General features: G+C 37.9%; 1 protein-coding gene across 3 annotated transcripts in view; it reads right to left on the reverse strand.

The window, feature by feature from the left end:
- Positions 1-1,033: 1,033 nt before the first annotated feature.
- The window catches only part of COLEC11 (collectin subfamily member 11), an 18,823-nt gene continuing 7,778 nt past the window's right edge, over positions 1,034-12,078 (reverse strand). For 2 of the 3 annotated variants that reach the window (XM_072407563.1, XM_072407564.1), the window contains exons 2-7: positions 11,859-12,014; positions 11,569-11,640; positions 6,956-7,027; positions 6,526-6,579; positions 5,926-6,021; positions 1,034-4,826 (exon numbers count right to left, since the gene is read on the reverse strand). In XM_072407563.1, coding sequence (XP_072263664.1) covers positions 4,417-4,826; positions 5,926-6,021; positions 6,526-6,579; positions 6,956-7,027; positions 11,569-11,640; positions 11,859-11,988 — 834 coding nt within the window. In that variant the 5' untranslated portion in view covers positions 11,989-12,014 and the 3' untranslated portion in view covers positions 1,034-4,416. The remainder of the gene's footprint in view (positions 4,827-5,925; positions 6,022-6,525; positions 6,580-6,955; positions 7,028-11,568; positions 11,641-11,858; positions 12,015-12,078) is intronic. The other variant, XM_072407565.1, reaches the window with a different exon arrangement.

A 12,078-nucleotide genomic window follows, 5' to 3' on the forward strand; every position in this document is an offset into this window, starting at 1 on the left:
GAGAATTAGTACAGTCCCCAATACGAAATTAAAATTCTACCAATTTATTTAAATTCCTGATGAAGCAGAATACCATTGCCGCAAGCCTTTAGTGCAGTAAAATCCCTTAAATCAATTTAGTAAATTCTGGATGATTGTAGAACTTGTTTCATGGCACCGGAATGGTTGGTTATCTATTGTTGCAGAGGAGATATCTGTTCATGCTAGATAGCAGCCGATCACTGCCTGATGCACCACCTTTTGGGCCCTTGGCACGTTTTGGCATCTTTTTAGGTAGGAAGTTGCTGAAAGTTAAATAGTTGGAGAACTGAGGTAAGGGGGATTGGGGCATGTGATACTGAGTGAGAGGACAGGGCAGGTGGCCCTCAAGGCCACTGGGGCCTATAGCTTTAAGACATTGGGAGAGAAGCTAAAAAACAAAATCCCACAGGTGCCTAGATTTTGGGCTCAGACTTTGAGGAATAGGTTTTGAACTGGTATGGAAAGAATTTTTTTGGGGGTTATAGAAAAAGCAATAATGCTAGCTGGGATCAAGTCCGATGTACTTCTTGAAAGTGGACTGTACTCTAATGCCACTCTGCTTCACTCACCCTCTCTCCAATTGTGTGCTTGAATTCAATAACCCCTTTTAAGAAATCAGAGATTGCTGAACCAGGATACATCGGATTGCTTCACAGGATCAGGAAGGATGTTTTCCCCTGTTGGAGCAAATTAAGTTTAAAATAGTTTTTTTTTCCTTCCTCTGGATCAACTATGCCTGTAGGGTTTTATCTGGGATATGTTTATTTCCCTAGTGGTTGAACTTGATGGCCTTAAGTCTTTTTTTAACCTAACCATGAAAATGGCCACCCCAACAAGGGTGAGTGCTACACACTACCTTCAGTCATGAGTTTTGCACTAATAAAATATTGTCATACGTTCTGAGAAGAAGAAGAAGGAGGCACAGCATTTAATACAAAGTACGGTAAGGCTGTATCCTTGGCAAAGGCTACACACCACTAATATACTAATAATTCACAAAAAAATCGTTGGATAAATATACAAGTGTTTTTTTCACCATTACTTTTCTTTTATTCTGACTTTTAAAAAAATAACAAATGCAATATTATGGGGTTAGTGTATAACACTTTTGGTAATTAATCAATATATTTCTGATTATTGGTCTATACATCACATCAAACAGAAAGACAACTGTGGAGGAAAGCAAAATTAGGATAATTGGTTCCGAAAGAAGACCCATTTTTCTATATGAGGGAAAGTTGAGAGCTGTGTATTGTAACAATGTAAACTTTCCATCATGGTCCTCTGCTATGTGTTACAGTGTTACAAATGTTATCATCTCATGAGTTGCATAAGATCATGTAACCCATGAAAGAACTTTCATGATGGACTTATAAGTACTGGCAGATTTTTATTTATTTTCATACCCAAATGATAAATCTGTCACTCTGTTTCTTACTAGTTCACACCTGCTTTACTGTCCTTACCTTTATTTTGCTCCTCCAGTGCGTCACTCATCTAGTGTCCACCTTGTGTAATCCGGCATGTCAGATGGTGTCAGATATTAAACAGGGTTGGTGATCTTCTCTGAAGTGCTCACACTTTACAAAGTTTAAGCCCTGCAATTGACTGCTCACTACAGAACTTTTATGATAGACTTATAACTACTAGCAAGTTCATTGTTCACGTACACATTTTCTTCCTCATCTTTCCAAACCCCCATAAAAATGAAGTTAACATTTCCCAGGGGTGGTAGGACTTCCAGAAACTGGTAAATTACTGGAACACTAGAAGACATCATTTTCAGACTGTCTACTTAGACTGTAACACATGCCTCAGCAACCTAGGTCTATACTTGCAGCCTGTAAATTGACAGTGAAAGGAGAAGTAGTAAACTGAGGAGCTTATCTCTCTGTTAATACTCTCATTCCTCCATTTGAAAAATCCATATAGAACATGAGCAATGCACAACTTACTGCTTCCTATCCTGCAGCTCCCATCTCTAGTCTAAGGCTGGGTACACATGTGCAATAATTGTCATTGGAAAGGATCTTTCACGATCCTTTTCAGCGACTAAGGACTGCACTATGCATGAATGAGTGCTGTTCATACAGTACCGTTCTGCTCTATAAAGATGGGAGGGGGAGAAGGACTGCATGCTGCATGCTGCTGCTGCTCTTCCCCTTCGCTTCCATTAAGATCGTTCATCGTCCGTGGATCCGCCAGGACAGTCGTTCGGATGATGGACGACGGGCGCTGTACTACACGCCAGATTCTGATCTGATATCGGCCCTGAGCCAATTATCGGACGAGAACTATTGGACGTGTACCTAGCCTTAGTCTGCTGTACAAGGGAAATCAAGTGAGTAACACTAAATCTATTTAAAATAATACAATACAGTTTGTATGGTATTATTATTATTCATATAATAATACATTTAAAGCTGCAGTTATATGTAGTTTATATCTGCCTGGAGTTTTGCTTCAAAGTAGACATATCGGGTAGTTTGTCCCATATACCTTTCTTTATTATCCAGTGCTCTAAAACAATTTACGTGCCCTATCATGAAACTGGCCTGCTAGAATTTTACTTAGGTCAGTGCTTTATTGAAATGAGAATAAACTAAATATATTTATCTAAATACATGATTCCAACTCACATAAACACTGAATAGAAGGGGCTATACAGGTATAACAAACAGTCTATAAAATACATATTCTACGTAGTTTTTAGGTGTAGGTTTCACCTCTGTAAATGATAGCTGCACTTTAATTAGACTTCTAGCAACTAAACATGATAAATTGTTATTACTTACTGCACACTTTCATCTTGCATGCTGAATTTACTTATATACTACAATAATATATTATGCTTACTACAATAAACACAGGACATCAGTAATTAATATTTCTGGATAGTCAAATTCACCATTTACAGTAGTCCTCTATATTTACACATCTACAATATATATATATATATATATATATATATATATATATATATATATATATATATATATGCTATTTATCAAAAGTAGTATGCATACTGATGATAAGGCAATAAAAAAACGTAAAAATAAAAAGCGTATCATATAAAAGCACATACATTAGGAGTTTTTACATTTTCTTTTTTAACTAAGTATGCAAGATTACAATCTAAAATATGTGATCTGTCATCAACCAATAGAGACATGTTAGTATTAAAGGTTTACTCAGTAACCTGCTTTTACAGCACAGGACATTGGAAATCTGCAAAACACTACATTACCTAAATTAAAAGGTGTGTTTGTAGAGTTTAACAAAATATATTGGACACTTCATAACAAACAGGACTACTTTCTAAGCCTTTATTTATATTATAGAAACATTGCATATTCATTTGATTGGCTGGTTTGGGGGTCAATTGTCTAACAGGGGAATTCCCCTCACTGTATGCAAAAAGCAAGCAAAATGACCTGTTGGAGGTTTTAACTCTTGACTACTGTATCCAAAAACCAAAAGGAGCTTTGGCCACACATTCATTTCAACTGGTAACTATTGCTGCAAGGGTTAAACAACAGATTTTAACATGAAGTTGTGGCCCAGCTCTCTTTTGGTCGGATACCTAACATGCTGTAATTAGTGCACTGTGCAGGGGAAGGAAGATGGGGAGGTGGGAGGCCAGTTGGAAGGTGGGTTTGTCTATGGCACCTTGGGAGGACTGCAGCAAGAAGCAAAAGCAGATCCGATTTACTGTACTGTATATGCAGCTTCTATTACAAAAAAAATGTCAGAGGGTCCAGTTGGGACTTGTTGTCCTTGGGTATTCATAGATTAGTGGATCGGTTTAGTGCAAGGCTGTTGTATAAATCAGACTCCTTCAGGCCTAACAACAGTTTGTGAGTCTCCTCTACTTCCTATTCATTTCCTGCAAACTGTGGTGCTCAGAGTATTGGAGAATATTTAACAGCTGTTACCTTTTTATCTATAAAAAAAAGTCTATGCCAGCAGTCACCGAGACCTCTCTATCTACGTGGTGCCCAAGAAGCATTATCAAGCTCTTTTTGTTTTCCTGAATGTGTTTGTGAACTCATACTACGGGCAATGAAAGGACACAGTGATTGCAACCAAAGATGAAGCGTGTGTATGGACAAGCTGTTCTACTCCCCTGCTGAACAAATTGAATACAAGTAAATTTTGAGTTTGCCTGCAGAAATCCAGCCTAGGTGTATGGCACAAAGACAGCATCCCGTTTTGAAGAAGGTTGGTACCAAGCTGTCAAACTTTGGGGGACCAGATCCTTCTTCTTCAAAACTGTCCCTGGAGACAGCACATAAGGCACAAGGTATTAAAGCAAAACTGCATGACCACAATAGCTTCCAGTGGCAAATTGCTTAAGTATGTGCTTTTATATGTCATTTACTGATAGAATTACAATTATACATTTTCTTTATCAAACTCACAAATAAAATACATAGTTATGAGACAAGAAACATCATTCCACCCTCCTGAAGAGACCATCTCAGCACAGTCCTCTTCATCATAGGCATTATTCGGCTCCCCTTGTCTCCATTTGTTGAAGGTCTGCATGGGTGATCGGTCTGAATACATAAAGTGACCTTCTCTATCCAGGTCATTGATGCCAATAAAAATCCTGCTGAGGCCAGCTTGGTTAATGTATGAGGCCATCAGACTGTTGGTTGCCTCATCCTTGGGCATGCTGAGTGTACCACCTCTTCCTTGGCAATAGGCCTGGGCCTCTGTGTATTTCTTCTCCTCTTTCACCAACAGGTAGATCTTAGTGTCCGTTTCACGCACTCCAGCAACAACTGCGGGGGAGGGTAGTGCTGAAAAGTGAGCACTTATATTTCTATAACAATCTTAATGCACATTAATACATTATGCAGAGACAAAACTACATACATGCCATTTTCTTTTTTTCCAAATTTTAGGAAGGTTAGAATTTGTGTTTCAATTATTATTAATAAATAAAAAAAAACATTTAATATAGGGTGCAGCCAGGATCCTTAGTTTGCAAAGCATGCTTGACTTTCGAATAAGAAAGACCATCACTCCCAATACATGCAAGAGCAACCACTATATAGCTATGGGTAAATAGAATCAGTTGCAGAAGTCTGACTGGGAATGCCAGAATGTGTATTCATCTCGTTTCTGGTGCCCTTTATGTTGATTACAACACTCAGTGTTCAAATATGGACCAGTACACTCTTATCTAGTGAATTAAATGTAAAAACCTTTAGCAAAGTGATATGATTTTGGCTGAGTACTATAATTGTAGCTTGGCAAGATTGGGTTATTGCACTTAAAATGTATTGCCAAAAATGTGTTGACACAAAGTCATCACCCCTATAAGCCTACTGATCATGGTGGACATCCCATTTCAAACACATTATTATTATCACACAGATTTCCCTGATTTTGCAGCTAAAACATGTTTCCTATGTTCTGAAAAGGCTTTCTACAATACTACTCTACAATACATGCCTGTGGGGGTTTGTGCCCATTGTGTAGTCCAGTGCTGATATTGGATAAGAGGACTTATAATTATAAGTCTCATATATAGTGTTTCAAATTATTCCAAAGGTGTTTGGTGAGGTGGAGGTCAGGGCTTAATACAGGCCACTTAGGTTTCCCCACACTGAAGTTGTCATGAGTTTTTGGACCTGGCTGTGTGCATGATAGAGATATAGTCATGCTGAAACAGAAAAGGGGAATCCTCCGCTATTGTTATAAGGCTGGAACCACAAAGCTGGTTAAAATGTGTTTGTGGCATCAGCAGTAACCTTCACTAGAAATACCTGAAGTCAGCAATTTAGAAGTCCACATACTTTTGGCGATGTAGTGTAGATTGTTGGTTTTAATCCTGGTATTTAGGTCTGAATAAGCAGCACTGATACAAATCTGCAAATGTAAGTCAATACATACCATTTTTTACAAACTTCAACTCTGTTGTCAGCTGTGTGACCTGGATGTCCATCTCTCCGACAGCTTTCCTCAGCTGTCCACACTCACAAGGTATCCCTTGAAAATTAAGACAAAGGAAACAATATTATTTCCTACTTGTCCCTATAGGTTTCATGCACAATATATTTCTGACTGGTTACACTTTAGGGAAAGTAGCCACCCCCCAGTGCAATTAGAGACAGTGTAACTTTTTTTTATGCCCATCCATCCTCTCCATTCCATGGTGGAGAAAATGGTGCCTTCCTCTGAAGCAGCGATGACAGGTCGTGCCCCTGTCATTGCTGCAGGACAGCTGCACACAGGAAAGTTTGTGCCAAAATCAGCAAGTATGATATGCATACATTATGGATTAAGGCAGAAGCTCACCACCCACCAACAAGTTTAATTCCTCCCCATAAGCATGGAGCATTATATAACTTATACATCTGGAAGAACAACTTCCACTTCAAGAGTTTGCAGATATTTACTACGCAATATTCCTACATTATCACAGGAAACCCAAGCAGAAAGTAGATCGAAATAAACCATAATGATATAAAGACTTAAAAAGTATAACTGTACCTGGATCTCCATTTGGACCTGGTGGGCCAATGTCACCAATATCTCCCTTTTCACCTAAAGAGAAAATTTCATGACAACGCTTTATTATTCTATTTAGGCACTTTGTTTCTTGATTTGCATACTTGTTAAAAAAAAAACTAGCATACAATACAGTTCCATATAGATACCATTTGCCCAATGTCACCAACATTAACAGCACTAGTCATCTGGGGGACATGTCTGACATGAAACTAAGCACTGCTCCTTTACTATGATTGGCACTTCCAAATAGAGACACAGTACAGACATGGTACAGTAGATCTGTAATAGTAAAAATGATAGTTGCACAGAAGAAAATAGTAACACTGTAATAAATAGTAATATAAGTAATATAGTGCTGCTTATTATACCACCAGGAATATACTTATAATTGGATTCCATTGTTAAATACCTTTAGAACCAATAGGACCGATTTTCCCATGGCGACCTATGTTTCCTTTCATTCCTTTATCACCGATCATTCCTGCAAAGCAAAACCACAGGCATCAAATTCCTGCAAGTGATTGCAGTCTTAGGCTTTAATTATTACAACAAACAGACAGAAAGAGGGGTTCTTTATTACATAGAGAATGGATAGAATTCTCAATTCTTGAATTATTCAATGGAGAAGATCCAAAAGTAGAATTAGGCCAGGGTCACAGTAATAGCCAGTGCCCAACTGCTTGTATGATTTGGGTTGGGCAGATTGGGCAGATATTTTTCACCTATTATTCTAGAAAAGATACATGTCTAAGATCATTTATGGACACAGATCACGTTTTAGAAGGTGCTCATTAAGAAGTCCTTCAATAATACATGTGAATAAAAACATTATTTTGACAAGCCTGGTCTAGAAGTTACATTAAACAGTAGGTTCCTCAAGAAGTGAATGTTGCCATCAGAAGGTTAAGTGTTCATCTGAAGAATACATATCCATCCCTTCACCATTATGACACTACTCTATATAGGGTCAGCTAAGTATTATCTCTTCCTTATCTCACTTTCCAAACATTTTATGTTTCAACTATAATTTAGTATGCATAAAGTTCACATTTTCCAATAATAAATATATTGCAACTTGTTAAATTGTGAATAATTTGGTTTTGTAAATCCCAATTTAGGAATTTTGGTCAGTGTTAAGAACTCCACATATATTTTATGTTTTTGCACCTGGGTCCGCAGGTTTGATAGATAAGAACACCACCATCTCCCTGACCTATGCTGTCACACTCTATAATTTATTGTTCCAGAACGGAATGAACAGCAAAGTCATGTTTGTGATCATCAGTTATGCTCAAACAATACAATTACAAAAAATGGAACATTGTACATTTGATAGGCTTGAATACAAGTTTTCGGAAACAGCATTTGTACTAAACTGCCTTAGTGGTATTACTCAACCCTAATAAATGTGGCTGCACAGGCTGCAAGATCAGCAGACAAAACCTCTAAAGAAGAAGCATAGCCCTATCAGTGGCGCCATGCTTTTTAGTGGGAGTGCAGTTATCTATAAAAGCATGCATGCCTTTTGCAGGATCTATGTACAAACTTTCAGTTTTCTTTGTTTGTTTCTGGGATACTTAATATGGTGCCTGCAAAGATTTGTAAATCTATGACTTTAGATATCTTTACAAGTGTTGATACTTAATTATTGCATGAGTCCATCATGGCTATTGTCTAACTTAAAGGTTTCTCTACATTGATAAACCTCAAAAGCCTTTTAAAAAAAGAACAAAAATGTTCATAATTGCACTGCCTATAAATTAGTATGAACAGATCGATACAGACACCTCACTGGCATTACTTTTTACTGACATCAGAGAAAAAAGTTATATTTCCCAACTATTAGATATTGCCATTAATGATTAGCTGACACCTGCATAGTTGCATTTGCTATCTTTGGATTTTTATTTATTCACTGCCTTGCTCAAATAAGGAGCTGCTTTTATGGCTGCATCTTAATTCTAGTGAGGCGAGTGTACGCGCACACTCGAGTCCGGACCGCGGTAATCCGCGATCGATGGCCGCGCGTACTTTCGCGCTTCCAGCGAGCGCGGATTTTATTGATGAATCCGGGGCAATGGGTCTGATTTATTAAAGCTCTCCACGGCTAGAGAGGATACACTTTCATCAGTGAACCTAGATGATCCAAAAAACCTGGAATGGATTTCTTAAAAGTCATCTGCTATTTATTAGCAAATGATTCAGTCCAGATGCTAATACAATAGGAAAGTAGGAGCTGAGTGCATTTCTGGTGGACCCAACAGGCATTTTTCTGCACTTATGGAGTTAGACAACAAAGAACTAGTTCTTAGATATACAGCATATGTGGTGTCAGTCAGCCCTGATAGCCTTGCACTTAAAAGGTTACAGCTCAACATAAGTTGCCCTAATTATCATTTCTGTAATTAATGTCCTACAGAAAAAAATTGGATAGGCTAAAAAACAGCTATCATAATCACAATTGCCCCTTATGCCTATACCACTTCCTACAACCTGCTCTCCATTCCGTCTCCACTTTTCTGTGACTCTGACTGTATGCTTGGCAGGATATATTGAAAGCTGTCCAGTGCTCTAACAATGGCTTGCTATGAAGGCGGCCAGGTCAAGCCTGCACATTCATATGCCACCTAGGGTGTATGGGCAGCCAAAGAAAGAGAGGAACAACAAGGTACAAAACTACTAAGCCTGAAGCAGAGCTGGAAATAGGAGTAAATATATCTGCTTTATGTACATATTTTATTACTAACCTTTAAAAGAAATATGTTTTTTAAATAGTAACGCACATTGATAAGACTGTTAACATAAAGCAAAAATGCGATTTGTAAATCCCTCTGTAGCAATTTGGTTATATATAATTGCAGTGCTACTGGATTGGAGTGTTTTGATTGGATATATATAATATAGTATTTTTTTTTCTAAAATAAACTTTAGCTTTCCTTGTATGCTGCTCTGTGTAATCCAAAGCTTTCCTAATCGGTATCTTGCTTGTAGTTTGCAGCTCTCTCTAGTGGTGAAAAGACTGAAACATTAATAAAAACCTGTAATAACGAACAGATAGGATGCATCCATCCTGGGCACTCTTGTAACTCTTTAATGACCAAGACAAACACTGCAGTTGTTTCTTTTTGCATATCAAAGCACAGCTTGCTCCGGAAGTTAATGAATGTCTAGGCTTCATAAAGTTTTATTTTTGCTTTGTTTGTGATTAACTCACAGTGAGGATTTTATACAGTAACTGCCACCATACTGCCTAATAATATGTTGAGACATATCTGTCCTAATTGCATTTATTAAAATATTGTACCTTAAGAACAAACCTTAAACCTTATGTATACATGTATACCTTTCACAATGGGCAATGTTTAAAACAAAGTATGAAAGTAAAAGACACACTGAAGTTGGATTATTTCTCAATGCATAATTGCATATCACACATATGTGAAACATATTGGGCATAATTTATTTAAAGCTCTTCAAGGCTGGAGAAAATACACTTTATTTAGTGAAGCTGGGTTATCCAGAAAACCTTGAATGGGTTTCCTAAAAAGCCAGATCCATTAGAGGTTTTCTGGATCACCCAGCTTCACTGATGAAAAGGTATGCTCTCCTAGAAGAGCTTTAATAAATCAGGCCCAGTGAATCAGGCTGCACTGCACATGGTGGGAAGAGGTCCTGCAATTTAATTTTGACACCAGTGCAAGCCTAGCTTGAGGCACATGTGGGCAATTAGAAGATCCAATACTGCCATATGATGGAGGGGGAAGGTCATTAGACCATGTGAAAGCTTTGGGGAAGATAGACACTGGGAGACACAGGACCTGGGAGGGGAGAGTATCAGTAGAGTAATATCGGTAGATAGATGAAGTCTGTTCAAGAGAACTTGTCTTTCTACCCTGATAATTCTCCACTAGTCTGCTTGTTTTATGTTATGGCCGCTGCCTGATCTCCCCAGCCAAATGGCATCATATTCATTAAGATTTTGAGAGTTAAAGAAAAAAAAAAGTCTGTGAGCACTTACCAAGCTCTCCATTAAGATGCCGGCCTTCCTTAGCTCTAAAGATAAGTCCAGACTGGAGGTGAACTAAGGTCCTGGTAAAAAAAAGCTCTTCATCCAACTTTTGTGACCAATATATTCTCATCCATTGTTGCCAGCTTGCTATAAGGTTTACCACTGCTAGCTTAGTTATGCACGGTCACTGTTGGACATTGCTGAAGGATATTGTCATTTTATGAAAGAGTTTGTGTTTTAGTTGTATGGTACTTCTTTCTCAATGCAAGTAACCAAGACTGTCATAGCAAATGAATGGGCATAGCTGACCAATGCCCATGGACCACCCATTATAGCCAGTCAAGCGCTTGTTTATTACGAACAGATCCTTGGTGACTGCAGCTGTGTGAATGTAGCTAAAATAAACCAGGGGCTAATCCACTATGTTCAATTAATACCTAAAATATTTTTTCACTGGATAGGTACAGATAAGCAAAAACTGAGCTAGAACAGCAAGTAAAAAACTCAAACCCCAAAGCTTACGCTCCTTAGACATTTCCACCTCATTCCCCATTCTCAGTTTTAAAATTTATATCATTTTTCAGAATTATTACTGACTTTTATTATTAATTATTGTTATAGCCCTCCATCATACGCTCCACCAACAGTTCATTATCATTACCGTTATCATTTATTTTTTTATTGCTATTGTAATCACTGATATAACATTGTATCAGATTCTTATTTTGCTGATTTACCATGTAGATATACCTTATGAATATATGGATATAAAACACTATACATTTACATTTAGTGTGATGTCACAGTCCTGGGAAATAGGGTGTGTGTTAGATCCCTAAACATGTGTATGGATTTTAAATTGGAATAAACAGGTATCTGGACTGTATCAGATTGTATCAGTCTATTCAATTGTACTCATCAGCCAAGTGTAATGTGCACCAAAATGATAAAAAAGTTCTATCTATGTGTTATGTTTAATTTTACAAATCTAGCAGGGAAAATAGGCTACTTACCTTTCTCTCCTGGTGGTCCAACTCTTCCTGGTCTCCCTGGAGCGCCTTTCTCTCCCTTTTCTCCCATTTCACCTGTAAAAGCAATAAACAGTACTTTGTGTTTACTTGTACTTTTTTAAATGTATGTAAACTCCAACTTTAAAACCTGCCTGCACCTATTCTTTCCCTTTCTATATCTGCAAGATGTATGTATTTAAGTGTAGTAAAAACAAAGGATCTATACCAAATTAACAACTTGGGAATTGTTTGCCGAAACTCACAAAGTAAAGCAAATAAAGTATATAAAGTACCTTTCAGACCCGGCACAAGTATCTGAACAGAGCACGACTCATCCGCCATGTGCTGACAATAGCCAGATCCCAGCAGTATCAGGAGCAGTAGGTTAATCAGAGTCGCCACAGAACCCAGAAGCGCCTTCATAATGAGGCCTTGTAGATCACTGACTCCTGAGGAGAAGAATGCATAAACAAATTCACTGAATTAGGCCCACCACATTGACAGCATGGTCAC

Source organism: Pyxicephalus adspersus, chromosome 4, assembly GCF_032062135.1.
Source record: "Pyxicephalus adspersus chromosome 4, UCB_Pads_2.0, whole genome shotgun sequence".
NCBI classification, from domain to species: Eukaryota; Metazoa; Chordata; class Amphibia; order Anura; family Pyxicephalidae; genus Pyxicephalus; species Pyxicephalus adspersus.